This window comes from Poromitra crassiceps, assembly GCF_964638095.1.
Source record: "Poromitra crassiceps genome assembly, chromosome: 2".
Classification (NCBI taxonomy): Eukaryota; Metazoa; Chordata; class Actinopteri; order Beryciformes; family Melamphaidae; genus Poromitra; species Poromitra crassiceps.
The window spans coordinates 89,535,204-89,558,137 of record NC_139624.1 but is presented as its reverse complement, the minus strand read 5'-3'; the positions used below and the strand labels follow the sequence as shown (position 1 = coordinate 89,558,137).

Sequence of the window (22,934 nt, the reverse complement as noted above, 5' to 3'; positions counted from 1 at the left end):
GTATGGCCTGTTTGTTTGGGCTTGATGTAACTGTCTGACCCGGGGAATACCGCAGCATGGCCTGTTTGTTTGGGCTTGATGTAACTGTCTGACCCGGGGAGTACCGCAGCATGGCCTGTTTGTTTGGGCTTGATGTAACTGTCTGACCCGGGGAGTACCGCAGCATGGCCTGTTTGTTTGGGCTTGATGTAACTGTCTGACCCGGGGAGTACCGCAGCATGGCCTGTTTGTTTGGGCTTGATGTAACAGTCTGACCCGGGGAGTACCGCAGCATGGGCAGGAAAGGACGTACCGTAATTTCCGCACTATAAGCCGCACCGGAGTATAAGCCGCAGCAGCAAAATTGCCTGTTTGTTACATATATAAGCCGCACCGGACTATAAGCCGCAGGTGTTTTAATGTTTTTTTTTTTTTTTTTTTAATTGTGTTTTAATGTTTAATTACCATATGTAAGGGTTCATGCACAGAGGGGATTGTCGGGAAAGAGATGGCTGTTTGAGGAAGCTCCCATTTATTAACATTTCAACAAAACAACATAACACAACACCACCTGTGTTTTTTTTTACAGTGCACACAGTGTCCGCGGTGTGGTGAAAAGAGGGCAAGAGAGGAAATTAAAACAGAAGTGGATTTATAGTTAGAAAGAGTGCTAAAAAAGAGAGTTTTTTTTTTCGAAAATATCCATAGATAAGCCGCACCGTTATATAAGCCGCAGGGCCAAAAAACGGGGGAAAAGCCGCGGCTTATAGTCCGAAATTTACGGTAATCTTATTTAGCAGTTTTACAGAGGTTTACATCAGCTGACCATACCCCCATTCGTAACCAATGAGATTTGTTTGTCCCGCCCCGATTGTTGGCAACCCGGTTGGCGCGGAGCGTCCAGACTCATAAAACCAATCTGGATAGAATCATTAATAGGTCACTAAAGTTCACAAATCAGATTTGGCCTCCTAGTCTGAACATGGCCTTAGACTTCTGCTTTACCTTAAGGCCTCCCCTGTCGTCAGGCGGCACAGGCACGTTGTTGAGGGAGTGGCGGCTTTTGGAGCGAGTCATGGAGGCTCTGCCGCGGTGTTTGGACTTCTCCTTGTCCACCTGCATACACACCGACGCCAACAGACGCACCAACTCTGTGTCTGACCACATCCACGCACAACAAGGAACATAATAGGTAGGGAGTGAATCAGTGACTCAGGGGAAGGATTGACAAAAGTTCGGGGTTCTGTCCAGTCCCATGGTGCATTTCTGGTGATGATGACATATAGATGTAATTCAGTTTCTGTTTCAGTCAAGCGTGATCTCAGCTCTGTGGCTCCCTAGTTGATCAGCTGCCTTCATGTCTTCCTTGTAAATACAGTAACATAGAAAAAAGGATTCTCCGCACAACTTCCAGCAAAATGCAGCTGAATCAGGTGCTTCTCAGTTTGAGGACAGCAAACTTCCAGGAAATACAGTAACATTAGCAACATAGCTTATAACATTACATACAAACATGGTATATAGAAAACAATTACCTTTATCGGCATTCGAGTATGCGCATGCGCATGTCTTACAATCATGGAAACAATGACTTATGTATATCGCCATAAAACACTGCATTATACCAGTCCATACAAACTAACTTAACAGAGAACCTGGAAGTAAGTTCATGCAACATGTAAATTTCATTGCATGTGAGGATTATGGGATGTGAAAATTCACAGCTATGGTGTGATCATTCATAGATAAGGTTCAACTTTAATATTCCAACTTTTGCTTACTTTTTTAATTAGATACTACTAGTACTCAGTGAAGAACAGACATGATTTGTGGAAAATTATCAAATGATCAGAAAACAATGACGCATGGCAGCAAAAAAAAAAGCAAGGGAGGAAGGAATGGTTTGGCATGGAGCCAACTGATCCAAGCTGTGGTAAAATGCCAAAACAGAGAGATGAGGGTGGAGGTACCTGGGTCGTTCAGCAGCATGACCAAGTCAAAGGCTGTGTATCCATTCTTGGCTCGCAGGTTGACATCTGCCCCCTGATTCAACAGGTACTTCACAACGTCCTTATTACTGGAGGAGGAAAGATGAGATAGATAGATACAGTAGATAGATAGATTTTTGAATTTTCAAATAATCGTTTTTATTATCAAGATCGACTTTTATTATTGAAAGTCGAAAATCGCTTATTTAATTATTATTTATATATATATATATTTTTTTTTTACTGCCGCCTGTCTCACCAGTGCGCAGTGTGCATTGGAGCAGAACGGCTTTCTGGGCTCAGCTGACAGTAGCAGCACCCAGTAGCTCTAGAAATGCTAGAAACATAGTAGAAATGGTCACTGTCTATATTACAGCAACACTCAGCCACAAGGGAAAGGTTTCAAGGCTTGTTACTGCATGAAGAAAAGTTGATATTATGTCTACTGTTCCATGGGCCATCTCGGCACTACACTAATGCTAACGTTGCTAACGGCTAACATAGGCTGAGGTCTGGCTGCCTAATGACAAGAGTGCCAAAGTCACCCACTCCCTGTCCATGGGATTTCATCCGCCATTCATTTTTCCATAGACCTTTCGTAAAATGCTTATAAAAATTGTTTTACTTGCTCAAACCAACCAATTCAACTATACTTAGAATCAGGAGAGACCATGTAAAATTTGACTCACAATTATTATTATTGTATTATTATTATTATTATTATTATTATTATTATTATTATTATTATTTATTTTTTTAGGGGTAGGCGAATTTCGATAAAAAGTCGACTTTGGCCCAGCAAATTTCGACTAGTGTTTTTGCTAGAAATGCCCATCCCTAATAGATAGAGAGATAGATACCCGTGGTAGGTGGCCTGCATCAGAGCTGTCCACCCGTGGACGCCATCTTGTTTGTCGATGTCAGCATTCTTCTCCACCATCAACTGCACCACTTCTATCTGGCCGCTCACCGCTGCCATCATCAGAGGCGATGCTCCCTCCTGATTGGACGAATTCACCTGGGCGGGGTCCTCCTCCAAGATCTCTTTGACTAGCTGGGAATTCCCTGGGTACAACACACACAAACATATGATTTCAATATAGATGTGTATCTTGTATGTTTTGTACAATCCAATCACCTCTTACACATTTATTTTATTTTTTCTCTCTAGGCCTATTTTACAATTATGAAACTACTTAGGTTACTACAATAATAGTTTTTGATTGGTTTGATTCGTTTTGATTTTGATATTTAGGCCTACTTAACTACTTTGCTCAATTTAAGCCAAATTATGGAAAAGTGTGCAATATTCCATGTTTTACAGTTGATTCCATTTCTATTACCAAATTCCATGATTCTGTCCGTTTTTTCTGCATTGCAGAAATCATATGGCCCTACATATTAAAAGCAAAATATCATAATGTTATTTTTATTATTTCTGTGCGGCGGTGGTCAACTTCACCCACCCAACTTGAGGGCACTGAACACATCCGGCCTCCTCTTCTCATCGTCTGTGAAGGAAAGAACAGAACAGAGCTGTGACAGACTGAAAGAACAGAACAGATCAAAGCTGTAACAGACTGAAAGAACAGAACAGAGCTGTAACAGACTGAAAGAACAGAACAGATCAAAGCTGTAACAGACTGAAAGAACAGAACAGATCAAAGCTGTAACAGACTGAAAGAACAGAACAGATCAAAGCTGTAACAGACTGAAAGAACAGAACAGATCAAAGCTGTAACAGACTGAAAGAACAGAACAGAGCTGTGACAGACTGAAAGAGGCTGACACAATAGTGCCGTTTGACCAGAAACCACAGAGACACCAGCACAAGCCAATGTGTGTTACTTACTCAAATACTGAAAACTGCAATTCACCACGCACAACACATTATGAACTTGCACACAGAGAAGAAAGAAAGAAAGAAAGAAAGAAAGAAAGAAAGAAAGAAAGAAAGAAAGAAAGAAAGAAAGAAAGAAAGAAAGGAACGAAAGAACAAATGAACAAACAAACTGGACTGCAACTATGATTAGACAGTGTCAAATCAGTTCATAGTCAAGACCTAAAACAATTACAAATGGCAGCTTCATTATTCACAGAGACTTAAAACTCCCATCTCGACAGCAATTATGGAAATTCTTTATAGGTCATCTGCACGAACTGGATCAAATTGAAAGTGTTACAACTGGGCCGTGCCCTTTCTACAATGCTCGCCATATATCTGGGAAACAAGAGGCACACAGAAAAGTCAGCGTGCAAAAGGCTTTATCAGGCAACAGGATTATCGGGCTGTTTGTTGAGCCGGTGGCGGTCGGGCACCCAGCAGAACGCATCGTAGCAACGTGACAAGCTGCCCGCTGTGCAAAACACAGCTTCAGCTGATGACTTATTCCAAAAAGGTGTTTCCATTTTTGCACATTAACACATTCACTGCCAGCCGTTTTTTCAATACTGTAGGTAGGTTCTGCCAAGTTTTTTTTTTGAGGATTCTGGCTCATCTTTCAAGAGCCGAGGATTCTTTTCTGCTAAGATTTTGTGAACACAAATGATCTCAAAAGAACTAATAGAATGTGTGCTTTCTCTGTCTAAAATAGTTAGTTTGTAGAGTTAGTAGTTATGTAGGCATTAGCAGTAGAATACAGCATGGTTTCAGCGTCTGAAAATTGATTCTGAGATAAATGGCTTTTTGTGAAATTCGATAGAACAGTCACTTTAACCATTTATTTTTGGCGTAAGACGTCAGACATCTAAACAATAGTTTTGAACAGTAATTTCCTCCATAGCAGCAGGAAACCCGCCCTCTCCTTCAAACTCCTCCCTCCGTGGGTGTGTCTCTTGTGTCTTTGCAGCGTTTGTCACAAGCGAGGCTCTGCCTGTCTGTGCTGCCTGGCTGCTGGCGGCTGCTCTTTGGGCGAGTCTGCATGAGTCGTTTCGGTTGTGAGCTCAGCTGCAATGAAGCTGCGTGCGATTGTGGGCTTTCAGCCGGTGTTTCAAAGTGTGTTGCACGCATAATCTATTATGCAAATTTGCAATCCCCCACCGCCAGCTCCCAGCGCGATAATGCGCGAAAGCGAAAGCGTTTTCGCCAATCCATTTTACAGTATGAGAATGGTTTCCTCGCGCGTTCCCCTGCAGTTTTGGCTCGGCTTTTTCTAGTCTGGAGAGCACTGTCGCCACTTAGTGGGTCGGTGGAATGGGTTGTACACGTTCGGTGGCTCCAATATTTTTATAGGAGACGTGGGGGGCGTTGATCCACGTCCCACCGTCAAAAAATGTTTTGACGTCATTGGCAGTCAACCGTTGGATTTTTTTTGACGAGTCAACTCGTCATTGGCAGTGAACGTGTTAACTCATTTTCTAAAAAGACAAAAACCACCTCAAGCAAGCCTAAAAACTGAGTGAAAAATTGAGTAAGTTTTGATTTTTGTTTTTAATTTTGCAGTTTCAATCAACCTTTTCGAATGCGATACTTCAAAATACATTGATAGCAACACAACTCCAGGTAAAGTGGTGTAAACCCTGTCTTACCCTAGCCGTTTCTAAACATGCAGTGATACGTTATTTGTTGTTTGCAGAGCAGAGCATTGTAGCCTATTCTGTACCTTTCCTCTGCAGTAGGCTAGGTTAGCAGCAGCACTGTGCCCCAAACCACGCGGGAGCTTCTCCCCATGTGTAGAAAGTGATGAAGTGGTTTATTGAGTCATGTCTAGCAGGGTAGCTGCGGGGGATAGTTGTACCACCTGATTCTACGGTTCTGATCCACAGTTCATGTTTAGAAGAGGCTCCTGTGACAAGCCCATAGACATCAATGAGGCTGAGTGTGTGAAGGTGTTACTTGTTCCTTTGGAAAAGTGACAAACAGTTTCGCTCTCACCTCCGTGTTAAATGCAGTGCAAAGCCTCCAGACTAAGCTGAAACAAAACACACACACACACACACACACACACACACACACACACACACACACACACACACACACACACACACACACACACACACACACACACACACACACACACACACACACACACACACACACACACACACACACACACACACACACACACACACACACACACACACACCCTTCTCACACATCAAATTCAAGGACTTTCCAGGCCAAATTCCCTCAAATTCAAGGACCCAACACAGCATATAGTTTGAGACACAGATCAAGGTTCATTACTGTTACAACACTATTGAAGAGGGAGAGGGGCTTGAATGTGTGAACACTTCTCAACTTGCGTTAAACCTATTTACTAACGTTAAGTTAAAAAAAAATAATAATAATCAAAAGAACTTCAATTCATATAAAGACACTGCGGAGCGCATCATCATTCAGAAACCACGCCCAAAACGGGGGGAAACAGAAATCCCCCCTCCACTCCTGGCATTCTCCTATGTCGCACGGTGCACGGTGCATGGTTGCGTGTTGCACAAAAAGATCGTATATACGGAAGATGAACACTCCAACTTACTTCCTTGACAGCTAGATCCACATTTTTCTTCTCGCCAATTCTCAATGGCTTCCTTGTTTTGCTCAGGAGTACAAAAAAACTTTAACTGGCGATTTTTTACATTTGTTGTGTGCACAGCCCACCACACAACAGCTTTTAGCTATGTTTAATTCAAGGAAAATGATGCTGGTCTATGGGAGTGAACGGAGCGATTTCCCTTGTGATGGGCGTGGCCTATTTCATGCAGTGTCTCTATTCTTGCACAAAATACATAAATTCAAACACTTTCACTGACCCTTGTGTATTTGGGTCTATTTTCCAAAACTTTCAAAGCCTTGATTTTTTCTCTCACAAATTCACCATCTTTCAAGGATTTCAAGGACCCGTGGGAACCCTGAAACACACACACACACACACACACACACACCTGTCAGAGGTCGTACGGTGGTGATGGAGTCAAGGTAGTCTTTGATGTCTCTCTGTTTTAGCTGCAGGGCGAGCTCGAAGGCCGTCTTGGACAGAACGTTGACCCGGTCTGGGTCGGCCCCGCGCTCCACGAGTTGCTGAGCCACGCCCACCTTCAAAACACACACATTTTATTTTATTTTTTATTAGCAAAATCTCAGCAACAGCAGAAATTGTTGTTCTTGAATCTTACACCAGGGTTTTGTGACTCAAATGTACCTGGAATTGAGCAGATGTGGTTGTCAGTTCTGGTATTACAACATAATCTTTTGTTGTAACACTGATTCAATAACTGGCAACATGTTTTCATCAGCAATACTTGGAGTGGAGAGTTTTAGGTTTTTTAGGCTTTAGGTTGTCTCTCTCATCTACTAGTTTGTCTCAAATGGTCCAAACCAATAAGTCAAAGTGTTACTGATACCACTTTTCAAAGGTTAGGTTATGTTTCCCAGTTCCCACTGCCAAATGAAATGGTTTATCAACAATGTCATGTGATTGTGTGGTGTCGTCATTTACTAGGGAAGAAAAAATTCCGCCAAGTATAAACAAGCAGAATCTGATTTTTCCACTTTATCTTGTTTCAGTTGCCAAGTTCACTGCCAGTGACTGATTATTTATGTGATTTGTTTAACTTTTGTTTAGTATCATTTTGTTATTTTCAACAAACTACACACAAAAACCAAAACATTACGAGAGGTCCATCTGACTTTTGCACATTCTGACTTCAAATGAATCAGTCCTGTGTGGCCTGAGATCAGCTCTGACTTCAAATGAATCAGTCCTGTGTGGCCTGTAGGGGTGTCACGATACACTCAGTTCACGATACGATACGTATCACGATACTGGGTTCACGATAACGATACGATACGATACGATTTTAACAATATTTTTTTAAACTTGAATAATGACAATATATGACTGGAAAAGTAGTATTTTATTTGAAATGCACAAATACAAAACATGCTGTTGTGGGAAATTGTTATTACAATAACAACTAGAAAAAACATGAGATTGGAGATAAGGCTTATCTTGAAATAGAATGAGTTACACCGTCACTTAGATTTACTTTGAACTAAAAGGTTTCTCAGCAGTATAAATTCTCATTATGCATCTTCAGTTTTTCTTCAAACTCAAACAACAAGACTTTTCTTTTTTTTATGCATCTTCAGTTTTTCCTGTCAAGTAAACAGTTTTGCCAGAAACTCAATTGAATGGTTTCTCTCCTGTATAACTTCTCATGTGTCTCTTCAGAGACTTGTTCAACTGAACTACTTTCCACACATTGAACTTCAACAAACAAAGACGTTTCTTAGTCTATTTAAAAAATAAAAAATAAAATCGCGATATGAGATTTCATCTCAACGATACATATCGTGACGTTTTACTATCGCGAAATTTCGTGGGACGATATATTGTGACACCCCTAGTGGCCTGAGATCACTTCTTTAACTTCAAATGAATCAGTCCTGTGTGGCCTGAGATCACCTCTCTGGAGCAGAGAGTATTTGTTTTGGTGCTCATCCAAGTCCATTTGGGGCGTTCTCATCTCCCCAACTGATTGCCAAAACAGATCAGCATTTCAGGAGTCCACCTCCACACACACAGGTGCATCAATTCACTTGACTACACCCTAAGGCTATGGCAAAGTCTCTGCATCTAATCAAATTTGACATTAAAACTTCCGAAACCTATAAAACGTATATTGACTAAATGTATGGGTACAAAGTGGCGCAATGACTGATGAGTGATGACAAATTGTTAAAAGACGGTCACTAAACTATCAACTTAGAAGCAACCTTGACCCTGAATATTCCCGTGATAAGATTTTTTGTTTTGTTTTGCTTCCATATACATTTCTGGGGATTTCCCCTTGACCTTTGCTCATCGTTACGATTATAAAAACGACAAGACCAAATATGGACCCACTTAAGTAGACCAGTGGTTCTCAAATGGGGGTCCGTGGCACTTTGCCAGGGGTCCGCGAAAAGTTTTCAGGTTAAAAAAAAAAAAAAAAAAAATGCTACATGTTACTTATTCCTTCTCAAACTACTTCCTACATGGTGCTAGTCTATCAAAATATCTTGGCTGTCATTGATTGTGTTGCATAGTGGTTTTCTGTACTGTTGACAAATTGTGATATTGTAAGTCGCTTTGGACAAAACAAAAGTGTCTGCTAAATGACGTAATGTACGGTAAATGTAATGTAATAACAAAAAAATATATAGATTTATTTTTTTTTGCAAAATCTTCATAGTTCAACGAAAATAGTTTATGCTTTAAATCTAAAATGGTTCATGGATTACATTCTAATAACAAACCTATCAAATTAAAAGTCAAGCACGTTACCGTGGAAAAAATTAAGCTTAGCCCAAAATCACAAATCAGAATGAGGGGGTCCCCGGTATATTTTCTATCTTGTAAGGGGTCCTTGGCTGAAAAACATTTGAGAACCTCTGAAGTAGACTATACCTTAGCTCATTGAGTGCAAGCCACTTTTGGAGAACGGACGCTCCCAGTGCCAGAGTTTCAGAGCGTTTTCAGTGATTTCTCGAGGCCCACAGAATATTGTGTGATATTACTATGTAAACACCGAACACGCACAAAGAATGAGGAGACTCTCTTCTATCATCTGCAAAAAAAAGTTTATTGATCCCATTTTCCGTTCTTTAGTTATGAGCCGGAGAAGATAGGCTGTTTTGAGCAAAAATACACTTTTCAAATTAGAAGCTGAGTTATTCCGCCTTTTGTGAAATGCAGCATTTCAAGCACATTCTGAGTCTGAAGATAATATTTTCTGATGTAGTGACGTGGTGTAGTTGTGTGGTGCATGCGTGCCCCACCCCCCTCTCCCCCCCTCAGCTGCAAACTCCTCCCCACACGCACCCAGTCTATTTTCGGAGGGCTCCGCTTTTTTGCGCCGGCTCCCAGCGCGACAAGGAAATGCCAAACCGGACTGGAGGGAAAGGTTTGGCCCTTCGGCGTCGGGTGCTGCCTTTCTGGCGGCTAATCGTGTGAAGAAACTATGCAGACAGACAGACAGAGGCAGAGGAGCTCAGTTGTGTGCGCGGATTGACTGCTGTTGGCAGCCAGCATCAGCTGCAGTCAGAGTGCAGTCAGAGCCATCTATATGGCTCTGGCTGCAGCATGAGCGGTTTCTCTTTGATCACGGGGGTTTTTCCTGCAGTTTTCCGGACCTTCCTCTAATCTGGAGAGCACTGTCGCCACCTAATGGGTCTGTAAAATAGGTTAGAACACGGCTCTCTTGAATACTCGATTCTGATTGGTCAATCAACAAGATTCACCGGTCATTATTTCTCGACAACCGACCGCTGCTCTGCCACACCTGGATTAATCAGTTGATAAGAGCATTTTGTCTGCAGACACTACTAATTAGGCCAACCAGTTGCAGCTGTGGTGTCTTGTGTGCCAATTACGAATGAAACCGCTTTGTCGTTGAAAACGCTATTAAAAAATCTATTTGAATAATTATTTTTGTCAGATTACTGAAATAATTTAGTTGTAGGCCGTGTTCTAAGCGGGATAATGTATAGTGAGCCGGTGATTACTGGAAATAATGACCTTCAGGTGAATGATTAAGCCCTCCGCTGCGCGTCGGGCTCAATCATTCACCTGTCGGTCATTATTTCGCCAGTAATCACTGGCTCACAATACATTATCCCTTACTTATACACTTCCAAAAGCTACAATATTTGTACAGGAGATCCAGGAGGCTTTGATCCACGTCCCACCGTCAAAAAACGCATTTGACGTCGATCGACGTCCGTGGCACTCTACGTCACTATTTACTTTGACGTCGATCGACGTCCGTGGCACTCAATGAGTTAGCATACCCAGCAGATACCCACAATCCCCATCAATCCATCCATCCATCCATCATCCATCCATCCCACCTTCCCACAGAGTGTGACCAGCATCAGTGCTCCCCAGCCGGTGGTCTTCTGGGAGAAGTTGACGTCGGAGCCCCATTCCAGCAGCAGGCGCACCGCTGCCTCGTGGCCATGCTGGGAGCCCACCAGCAGGGCTGTGATGTCCATGAAGTCCCTGCCTCCTCCTCCTCCACAGCCCCCCAGTCCACCACTCACACAGCCTTCACTGCCTCCAAAACCTGTGGTGCTGTGGAAGCAGAGAGGTACTCAGCTCCTTACATGTAATGCTCTATTACTGCTTTGATATCTTCCTATAAAGCACTTGATGCATTTTATTTATATAGCACTTATCTAAAAGCAGAGTTAACAAAGTTCATTATTATCCGGATTCTGGGCCAAAGTATTTGACTGGTACTCTAAGGCCTATTAAATAACCCTTCAACCGGAGGCGGAACTCGCCATCTTCGGCTGCTCTGAATCCCCACTGCTCCTCCCCACGGCTGTGCAACAGTCCCTGACACTGGGGATGACTGTCACCAAGAGACTTATTCTGAAGGAGTGGAAGTCTCCCTCTCCTCCTTCCTTTCAGTTGTGGCTCATGGACATGGTCTCAGTTGTGCGCATGGAGAGACTCAGGTTCCTGAGGACCAACGCACTTGGGAAGTTTTCCACTATTTGGGACCCATTTCTGGCCTTGCATGTGATTCCATGCAAACCATCTCTCATAAGTACATGAGCACACTACGCTGCTGGCAGCCAAGTCGTTATTTTGACAATAGTTTATATTTTTCCTTTTTCCTGTGTATCAGCCTGTTTTGGTTTTTATGTTTATGTTCTGTTTTCATGTTCTGAAAGCTCAAATAAAATATATAAATAAATAAAAAGTTCATTATTATTACATGTATTATTGAGCTGTCTGCCTCATATACTTTCCAAGAAGCACTGTTTCACCTAGCTAGCATATAAGATGACTTGGTGGTACCAAGGTTTCCTGCTGTGTTTCAACTAAATAACTTTGCCCATGATTCTCCTCAAAACTGAGATTGTGCAAGTCATGAAAACCAGCAGTAATATCATCAGTGTATATGAAGCTTTAACAACCCCAGACATCTATGGAGTGGACTCCATGCTGCTACAGACTTCAAAGGGGAAAAACAACAAAACCCAAACATAACACCCACCCTGCCGGACGAACTCAACGCGTTCTACGCAAGGTTTGACCCCTCTGCCAGAGTGCCCCTCACCCCCCCCCCCCCCCCCCCCTCTCCTACCCCTCGCAGCCACCCCCCCCCCCCCCCACACACACACACACACACCTCCCCCCCTCCTCTCCTCGCCCTCTCCGCCACCACATACCACCCCCACAACAGCCTGTTCTCCCTGTTACCCTCAGGGAGGAGATACAGGGTCCCAAAAGCACGAACAAATCGCCTGAGGGACAGTTTCTTCCCGCAGGCCACGAGACTCCTTAACACATACAAATAAACAATCAAGTAGTCGCTGCTACCATTACATATGATAATTATGCCTATGTTATTTGCACCTGTGCAAACAGAATGTTTAATTATGTTTTAAGGTGTCTATGCTAGAAAAGAAAAGGAAACGTTTACTGTTATTGCTTGTTGTTTCTCTTGTTTTACTGCATCTATATGCCCTGTTTTTGCACTGTTATACTGTTATTTGCACTATGTTGTAACGGAGTCTACAGCACAAGAATTTCACACGTGATACTTTTACTACGGAGTGACAATAAAAATCTTGAATCTTGAAGCTAAGCTACATAACAGCTAACTACAGTGAGTGAACCCTGTAAAGGCCAAATTATACTCTACTTTAAAGACGTAATACTCTGCGTTCATTTCGTGCGTTTTCTGTCCGTCATCTCAATGCTTACGGATACGCATGAAACGGAGCAAAACCACATACACACTCATACATTTGACTCTCTACTGCCCACTGGTGGATGTACTGCTTAACATGATACCAACCTGAAAGAGGCATGGAAGTATGTGGGCAGTGACGATAATAACGTTTGAAACGGACGCATCTATTTACGTATGAAAATGGAGTATAAATCAGCCATAAGTCACCTGGATGTACTTCTTTTCTTCTTCTTCTGTTCCACCATAAAACCAAACAGAAGAAGAAGAAAACAAGTACACTCGGGTGACTTGCAGGGTTCACTCACTGTAGTTAGCTGTTATGTAGTCTCTCCCCAGACTCAAATATTACGTTGAATCGCTGCGCTCCGCATACTACATAAATTAGTCTGTGCCACTTCACAGACACTGCTGGTTTTTAAGGCGGGTTGAAATTGAATGAGTGACAGGTCATAGCACCGATGAGAGAGCGGTTCGAAAAATAGGCTGCGCCTCCCGTGTTGTCTGATCGCAAAGTCATTACTGATTGGAGATGACTGAAGCCATCACTGGCATATCACTGGCCAAGTGAACGGTTCCCTCCCATAACCAGCCCTCTGAGGGAAAGTGTCCCAGACCCAGAGAGAGATCTGCAGCATGCAGTAACATAGTGTATCAGCGTATGAACTCTCATGGGTCTGGCGTCGAGACTAGTTGTTATGTAGGTTAGCTTGATATACACTCATATTTATCAGTTTTGTAGAATATAGACAATTCATTTGAATTCAATGGCCGCCTGTAGAATACTTCCCATGCCCTGTTTTCCTCGTTTTCAGGTTGCAGTTCAAGCTGATTATCGTTTCTGCTGATACTAATCAAACCAAAGTTGTCATAGTGACTTAAACACAGGGCCGCCGCACCCTATACGCAGAGTACGCAGACTGCGTAGGGCATCATGTGACTGAGGGCACAAAAAAAAAAAGAAATTGGTGCCCTCAGTCAGGCCACTCACTGAACAGCAGGCCAGGCGCCGCCTACTGGTTTACTAGTGGTTTTATTACTTTATTCAGGGTTAAAGTGGGTGCATCTCATTGTAAAATTGGACTCGGCCCAAATTGGGCTTCAAACGGCCCAAATTGGGCTTCAAACGGCCCAAATCTGGCTTCAACCGGCCCAAATCTGGCTTCAACTGGCCCAAATCTGGCTTCAAACGACCCAAATCGGGCTTCAAACGGCCCAAATCTGGCTTCAAACAGCCCAAATCTGGCTTCAAACGGCCCAAATTGGGCTTCAAACGGCCCAAATATGTCTTCAACCGGCCCAAATCTGGCTCCAACTGGCCCAAATCTGGCTTCAAACGACCCAAATCGGGCTTCAAACGGCCCAAATCTGGCTTCAAACAGCCCAAATCTGGCTTCAAACGGCCCAAATTGGGCTTCAAACAGCCCAAATTTTTCGCCGCCACCCTTCGGATGCCGGCACACACGTTGGCCCGTATCGGCCTGGCCTGCTTGGTATCTAATGCCCGGCCTGAATTATGATCCCAGTCCGCCCCTGCTTGCATGTACAGTTTAACAATTGCTTGTTTGCTGACATGTACAGTAATTCTAACAATTGTTTGTTTGCCACATGTAATGTAATGTGAGATACACTAGTATCGTTCATAATTAATGATTTTGCAGTCTTTCGTTTGACAGTTATTGAAAGTTTTGCGGGGGGGGGGGGGGGGGCACCACAAAACAATTACGCTTAGGGCACCCAAATGGCCAGCAGCGGCCCTGCTTAAACATCATATTTAAAGCTGGAAATAAGGTCCAGGGTGTAAAAAAAAACGGAATTCTCCTTTAAAGTATGAAGGAGTAGTTACAGTTCAAAATAAGACATGATTTCACCCTGAACTGCTGCTTAAAACGAATGGCAGTTGCACCCAGAAGTCTGTTGAAGCCGTTTGTTTACCAACATCCTGATCCCTCATATATTTTCCTGTTTCAGTGTAGTTGTAACTCGCTTAATTTGAAGGTAAATTAGTGGAGAATCCAGAGGTGCAGAAATTCAGTTTAATCATAGCAGGTTATTAAATGTGCATATAAACAGCCTATAAACAGCATAAGAGCCAATATCTTGAATATGTGTAAATGTGTAACTAAATTTCCTTGTAACGTGCGGCATATAAATTACCTGCAGCTGTTGTTGTTGTTGCCATTATTGACTGCCTCCGTGGCAACAGCCAGGTGATCGTAGTCGTCGACATAGGCGCCGCCCTCCAGGAGGAGCTTGACCACATGGGTATGTCCCCCACGGGCTGCCATAGTCAGGACACTAGCACCCAGCCGGTTACGTCCATTCATTTCTGCCCCGTTCTCCAGGAGGATGTGGGCTACAGTCAGGTGACCGAACCTGGGGAGGAGAGAGATAACTGCATTATTGTAGAGATGCAACGATTGCAAACTATTTTTTGATAATCGATTAATCGGTTTGAGTCATTTTTAAGAAGAAAAAAAGTAAAAATTCTCTGATTCCAGCTTCTTAAATATGAATATTTTCAGGTTTCTTTACTCTATGACAGTAAACTGAATATTTGCATTGTGGACAAAACAAGACATTTGAGGATGTCATATTGGGCTTCGGAAAACACTGATTGACATTTTTCACCATTTTCTGACATTTTATAGACCAAACAAATCGATTACCTGTAGTTGAGAAAATAATTGATCAACAATGAAAATAATCGTTGCAGCCCTAATATCGTAGTTTTTCACCAGCAATCAGCCTATAGGAGGGATCAGCCGAGCAGCATTTTGGTAAACAAACCGTGTCACTGGGGGAAAACGACAATGGGACCCTATGGAGCCAGCCTTGAATGTCTCACTCTAGCCCTGGCTATTGTTTACATTTTAAAAACTGGGACAGTTCACACAACTTTAACATGACATGCATATATTATACATCAGACTCTTGAGCTACTTCTGCTCGCACTCAGAATGTCAAAATATAGGCTAAGCAATGTCATGTAGCCTAGTTTTTGAGATATGAACGTTTGTTTGGCACAACTCATACTAGTTCTGCCGCGCTTCCAGGGATTTGCGGGGTCGTGATGTCGCGCTGATTCCTCGTATTTGCTGCTCTCACCGGTCTGTTAGGTCAGGAGGAGAGCAATGCCTGAGTTTGTCCTTTCTTTCTTCCACTTGCAGGCAAGCTCATTAACTATGCATGCTGTGTCAACCAATCAAACCATTATTAAAATATGTATTTGATGTCATTTACCAAGCAGGAAGTAGTAGTAGTTGATATAAAACCTCATGCAGCAGTTTCTCAAACACTGGGTTAATGTTTTGGTTGGTTTGACATTGACATGACCTTGTTACACAATATGCTAAAGTGGGCGTGGTGAATAAGGTGTATAGGACGAATCAGCGTGACGTCACTTGACACCCAGAAATGTATGAGTTGTGTCAAACAAACGTTAATATCTCAAAAAATATAACGACATCACATCGTCAGCTTACATCACATCTCTTATATTTTGACATTCTGAGTGAGAGCAGAATTAGCACAAGAGTTTGATGTATAATATATGCATGTCGTGTTAAAGTTGTGTGAACTGTCGCAGTTTATAAAATGTAAACAGAGTCAAGCCGGCTAGAGCAGACACTCACGCCTCGCGCCACTTGGGCTCCATAGGGTTCCATTGCCGTTGCCACCCAGTGACGCGGTTTGTTTACCAAGATGCTGCTCGGCTGATCCCTCGTATACCGAATTTAACAGTGGTCCCTCAGAATTTATAAAAGCTCTTAATGAATTAGTGTTGTATTAGGCGAGATACATGGAATTGACAGATTTTTTTTTTATTGAGTTTGGCGGAGTTCCAGAGCTCCAGTTGGCAGCGCCCCACCTAGCAGCCTGCATCAGCGGGGTCCAGCCGTAGTTGTTCAGGCTATCCACCGAGGCCCCTTTCCGTAGCAGGAAGCGGACCAGATTCTCGTGGCCGCTGGCCGAGGCGAACTGCAGGGCGGTGTTGCCCTCCTCATCGGTACAGTCCACCGGCACCAGAGACAAGATGTCCGCGGCATGGCTGCACTCGGAGCCCGCTTCTGACCGCAGCCTGCTCTGCCTCCCACAGCCAGACTCCTTACCGGGCTCCAGGATCCCCCGGGCCGTCTCGTAGTCCCCTTCATCGCAGGCACGGAAGAGTAGAAGCGAATTGGCCGGGACACCAAAATTCATCTCAACGACGGTCCAAAACTTTTCCTCGGCCTAAGTTAATTTGGAAAATCATGACGCACAACGTAGGCTGCGTTGAAAGAAAGTTGACTCTCTTGCTTTTCTTCTTCTACAGACTTAAATCACATCTTCTTGGGGGAGGCGGGGCGGGGGAAACCTTCTCGTTCTCGCACTCGCAAACGGCGATGCCCCGGTTCCGTTATAAACTTTAGGTCTTCTGCCGCATTCATGTGCTCCTCGGACATATCAGATTTGGTCGGAAAGAGCAACAAACATGGACACTTGTTTTCTCGTGGCTGGTGCGTGTATTAGTTACTAAAAGCAAGTGAGTCATTATGGTAGCTACATAGGCCATAATGTGGAACTACTAAAAATAAATGATAGCTACTATGAACAGAATAACAAAATATATAACTTTTTACAGTCAATTGGTGCCACGGACTCCATACTTCCCGCCATTGTTGTAGTCTCGAATTCTCATGCAACGTCACAACGTCGGAAGCTCGTGTAGCATCGAAATCTTCGAAATTCCCACTGGTAAATACGACATTGAAGGGCCGTCCATGTGCTCACAACTCGTAAATCCGATATATCCGAGGAGCACATGAATGCGGCATTCTTTCTGTCCGTCAGGCGAGCTGTGAGCAGGAATTTCTGACTTCCGGTCAGGATTTTTCAAAATAAAAGCCCTCATTCAAAATCGATCAAATACACAAATTGAAGTGATGTCACACAAACTACACTCTAAATCAAATATGTAAACTTCACTCTTGTTGATATTTGAAAAAAAAAATTACAGCCTACGGCCACACAGTAAAATGAGCCCATTTTCTAAATATTGTTCAAAAATACAAATTTTAATTCGTTGGGGCAAACTCAGTGCAGTCATGTACATCAGTAGTCCCTCTATCATGCCTAACTAGTGGCTAACCCAAATATGTGTAAACTTCACTCTTGTTGATATTTGAAAAAACACATTTTACAGCCTAGGGCCACACAGTAAAATGTGCCCATTTTGAAATATTGTTCAAAAATTCAAATTTTAATGTGTGCGTTGGGGAAAACTCAGTGCAGTCATGTACATCAGTAGTGCCTCGATCATGCCTAACTAGTGGCTAACCCAAATATGAGTAAACTTCACTCTTGTTGATATTTGAAAAAACACATTTTACAGCCTAGGGCCACACAGAGTCCTGAGCCTGTGTGGCTCGAAAAGTAAAATAAAAAACCTTCAACGGGAGCTCCAAAGGTGTGCAGATCTCTTCTTTCTCACTATGACAGGTATATTTTGATCCAGCACACAACCCAGTGGGCTTTTTGGATGTGTGTCTTTTTTTATCCTTTTCATTTTACTATTCACATAACCACATCATCCTATTATTAATGGGTCACCTATACTTGATAATCTCTCCTATTGATGTCTTCCGAGCGGCAAATCAGGTGAGAGGCACCTATTGACCAGTGTGAAGTGGTCAGCAGGAGTTTTCTGTACACAGTCTCCTTTGTATTTGTTCTGCTGGTCTATTTTCATTCGGATGGTTTTAACCAGGCTAGTAAAATACGGTACACAAATACATTTTCTTCCTAGCTTTATTTTTATTTATTTTTAATACTTTTATTTTTACATAATTTTTGCAAAGACATGTAACAGGAGGTCAGGAGAGGTCACAACATACACAGCACATCACTTTGTACAATACATTTTGACAAAAAGAAAAAAGTAAATGTAAAACGGGGTAATAGCAGGAGTCATTTCACTTAACAGGCATGTCCAACGTCTGGCCCAGGGGCCGGCAGGATGTCCCTGGCAACCCTTGTCTTAGAACAGTCCACAGACAGACTCCAGGCAGAAACAGTGGAGAAGAGGCTGATGTTCCACTTCGTCCGTTCTGTCCCCCACTCAAGAGGGCCCAGACATCTCCGTTCTATGAGTTAGGAAAGCTGTCCATTTGTACCAGAGTGATTCCCCTTTTTCTTTTTGTAACCTCAGACTAAAAGTTAGTTGCTCCATTCTGTGCAGTTGTTCTACAATGTTTATAAACATATCCACCAGGGGGCGGTGCTTCTGAAGCCAGCATTTCGTGATGGCCTTCTTGCTAGCTGCCAGAAATATCTTCAGGAGATATAGATCATTTCTTTCGGTATCCTCAGAAACTAGTCCGAGGTATAGGGTGGGAAAAGAAAAGCAAACATCATAGCCCAACGTGTCAGAGATTATCCTCGACACCTCCTTCCAGAATAGCCCAATGTCAGGACAAGACCAAAATATGTGAGCATGGTCCACCATTATTGCCCCACATCTCCAGCAGGGCAGTGGAGTCCCCATTTGTCTAGATTTCTGTTTTGGAGTGATAAAAAAGCAAATTATATTCTTCCAACAAAAGTCTCTCCATGTTAAAGAGTTTGTGGAAGTGGTTTGAATTTCCCAGACATTGCTCCACATAATTTCTGTTATATCTGTTTGCATTTCCCTTTCCCACCTTTGCTTTATGTACTCTGTAGAGTGTTTATTCAGAGTCCGAATACCATGATATAATTTACTTATGATACCCTTACTACTCGCTGAGTTATAAGCATCCATGAATACTCTGGTTATCATTGACACTTCCCCGGTGTTTGCATCTTTAATGTTAGTCCAGAAGTAACTGCGAAGCTGAAGGTATCTAAAAAAGTCTGATTTGGGGTCTAAGTCATATTTCTGGTACAGGTTTTGGAAACTATCTATTTCCCCGTTCACCACTATTCCACAGAGGGCTGTTATTCCATTTTGAGACCATCTTTTATATCTGGAGTCCATAGAGGCTGGTGCAAAACCTGGGTCTTACGCTGGCCAGCAGAGTAACTTAATCTCTCTTTGAATCCGAAATCTCTTGACCACTTGCCTCCACACTTTAAGTGAGAGGTTAACCCATGGGTTTGAAGCCAGTGTCAATTCCCCTATCATGTTAGGGTGGCCAAGTAATGATTGAATTGGAGTCTCTATCAGAGAGGTTTCGATGTTTTTCCATTTTGCCACATATGTGGGATTGCACCAGCCTACTAAGGGTCTCAGCTGGGCTGATAGATAGTAGTCCATCAAACATGGAAGGGCAAGCCCCCCCCTCTCCTTTGGTAATTGAAGTGTCGTATATTTCACCCTAGGTTTCTTATTGTTCCAAATAAAACATGATATATGTCTGTTCCATTCTCTAAATTGTTTGGGGGAAATCTCCACTGGAAGAGCCAGGAATAAGTATAGTAGACGTGGTAGAATATTCATCTTCACCATTCTAATTCTGTTACCAAGTTCAAGTGGGAGGTGGTCCCATCTGTTGAGGTCATCATATTTTTTTTTATTAATATAATTATAGTTAATGTCGTTTAGTGATGATAGTTCTTTTGGTATATGTACACCTAAATATTTTATATGTGGGGAGTGCCAATTAAAATTATATCTATCTTTAAGTTCTTGTGTGGGGGTATAATTAAATAACAGGGCCTGTGTTTTATGCATGTTAATGACATACCCAGAGTATTATATTGTCCGTATGCTTTCAGGATGTTCATCAGCAGTGGTACACTGGAGCCAGGTTCCCTGACTGTGATCAATACATCGTCCGCATACAGAGATATTTTATATTCTCTCCCATTTATGTAGATGCCTTCTAAGGTTGATTCCTGCCTGATTAATTGGGCCAGCGGTTCTATAAAAAAATTGAAGAGGGGACTTCCTAGCTTTATTTTGAAGGACAAGTCGTCTACATCCGGTGTTACTCGGGTTATCTTTATCCAACTGGACACTACTGCTGACTTTCAGCTCGGGAGACCTCTAGCGGTGGAATTTGACTTTACTAGCTAGGCCTGGCCTACATGTCAAGGTGACGTAATTGAACTAGCAACGCTGTCTTTTCTTGACATGAATATCCTTCTATCTACCTGCATTGCGGATTCACACTGAGATTCAAATATTTCATACAACCAGACAGAGACTAGGGCCATATGGCTTTAGCCTCCTTGCTAGAGTGTCCGCTGCCCATGCTGAAGGTTCTGAGATTGATTCCCAGTGCAGACTATCAAAAACAATGCAGGTTAATACAATTATGAACTCCTCAAAAAAAGTTCAGAAATGTTATTTCGGTCGATTATTTCTCACCTCTAATAATACCAGTTGATATTGTATTTTAATTTTGTTGGAAAGCCTGATTAGTCACCTTTACAACGAAATACAACTTGTAAGGATCGTGCATTCATGGAATGAGCAACACAGCTAAACGTGTGGGTAGCGCCCCCAAAACAATTGCCAAAATCCCCTGCAATATTCTTCTGTTGGTATTCACTCTTGTTTTGAGGTGCTTGGTGGATTGGATGATTGCACTCTCCCACAGTAATAAGGAAAAAACAACACATATTGGCCATTTCTAGATCCATACGCAGCCACAACAGCTTGGCACCTCCTCATGCTGGTCACCATATCGGGTGCCAGTTACACACCTGTGACTGGCACACACCTGCCAGCACTTGAAGCTCAAAACAAGAGTGAATACCAACAGAAGAATATGGGAATTATGGCAATTTTTTGGGGGGGGGGGCGCTACCCAAACGTTTAGCTGTGTTGCTCATTCCACAAATGCACGATCCTTACAAGTTGTATTTCGTTGTAAAGGTGACTAATCCGGCTTTCCAACGATATAAAATACAATACCAATTGGTATTATTAAAGGGGAGAAATAATCTAGCGAAATAAATAACGTTTCCGAACTTTTTTTGAGGAGTTTATTTGACACACACCAGTAATGTTCCACTGTTTCTCGTACGTACTTTAGAAATACCATAGTAATAAGCCATATTGTATAACATAACAAAATATCACACAGAATATATATTCAAACCACACTCTTTTATTCCATTTGTAAAAGCATAAGGACACATGTAAACTCTTGTTCTTTACATTCAATCTATTCATTATAGAAGAAACTAAGTGTATAGGGGAAAACTATGTATAATTGCACTTTTACATGGTTATAACAAAGTAAAAAATAATTATAATTCCATGATAAGGCACATAGTGCAATCTCAGATCAGTAAGGAATTATTAATCTGACAATGTGTGTTAGAAAGGTTCCCGCTCAGGTGCTTATTCACGGCGGGGCAGCCGCCAAGGGGCCCAATCCAGGGCCAATCAGGCTGGCTGGTTCCCTGGAGCTACCGCGAATAGTGACGTATGACATCACAATGGGGAGCCACAGGACAGCGATGACATCAACAGAGCCACGAACACTTCACAGTGCCGATGATCTGGTGATGTCATAATCACTGATGACATCATCGGCGATCACGATGTTAGGAATAATGTCATAGGTGCCACAGCACTGTGCCTGACATCATCGGTGATGTCACAAACAGCTATATACTGTATAGAGCCATGTGACATGTGTCTAGCGCGAGCCAATAAAGCCGATGAGACATTTTGGACATTTTCAATTGGCGGAGGAGGAGAGAGAGAGCAAGAGAGATCTAGGTTCCCCAGGCTTTCCTAATTACTGCCTCATCACAAGTCAAGACTCTTGCTGAGAAAACAAATAAATGTGACAGCTTTGATATCAGGGAGTTTGTAAAGAAAGGGAGAAATTAAGAATGTGCAATAATAACTTTAAGAATATATATATATCAGAATTTGCTGGTGGTTCACGGTGGTGATGGGGTAGGTTTGGGGGGAGAATTAAATATCACCTAGGCCACCAATATGACTACAGCCGGCCCTGCACCTTGATTTACTGTATTTCCCCCCACTGGTGGAGAAACACTGCTCTAGCGGACGTGGTGCTCAGTCTCACGCAGGAGAGCAGAATCGGCCGGCGAATAGGATGCTCATGCTGGGGTTGTGTCGGATGAAGAAGAGGAAGGGGTGGTCCGCCACGAAGCTGGCAGGGAGCATGGCGCAGCGCAGCATCATGACGGCGGCGGTGGCGGCCGCGGCCTCCGTTCCCTCCTCATTGACCTCCACGAAGGCCTTGTGGACCACCTTGGACAACACCAGGTCATTGGCCGGAGACATGCCTGTTGGCAGAAGAGAGGAGGAGGAAGAAGAGAGAAAAACAT

The 22,934-nt window shown here is 42.9% G+C and overlaps 2 protein-coding genes across 3 annotated transcripts in view; both read right to left on the bottom strand.

Annotated features, from left to right (window-relative positions):
- anks6 (ankyrin repeat and sterile alpha motif domain containing 6) overlaps positions 1–16,859 on the bottom strand; it is a gene marked incomplete at its 5' end in the record, with an annotated part of 29,628 nt that extends 12,769 nt beyond the window's left edge. Inside the window, 8 exons of the mRNA XM_083658910.1 lie at positions 985–1,136; positions 1,950–2,056; positions 2,828–3,032; positions 3,434–3,478; positions 6,852–7,002; positions 10,801–11,023; positions 14,814–15,032; positions 16,528–16,859. Of these exons, the coding sequence (XP_083515036.1) occupies positions 985–1,136; positions 1,950–2,056; positions 2,828–3,032; positions 3,434–3,478; positions 6,852–7,002; positions 10,801–11,023; positions 14,814–15,032; positions 16,528–16,859 (1,434 nt within the window). The remainder of the gene's footprint in view (positions 1–984; positions 1,137–1,949; positions 2,057–2,827; positions 3,033–3,433; positions 3,479–6,851; positions 7,003–10,800; positions 11,024–14,813; positions 15,033–16,527) is intronic.
- Positions 16,860–21,622: 4,763 nt separating this feature from the next.
- Positions 21,623–22,934, bottom strand: part of LOC310794557 (leukocyte elastase inhibitor-like) — a 25,050-nt gene continuing 23,738 nt past the window's right edge. For both annotated transcript variants that reach the window (XM_083656528.1, XM_083656529.1), the window contains one exon: positions 21,623–22,892. In XM_083656528.1, coding sequence (XP_083512654.1) covers positions 22,666–22,892 — 227 coding nt within the window. In that variant the 3' untranslated portion in view covers positions 21,623–22,665. The remainder of the gene's footprint in view (positions 22,893–22,934) is intronic.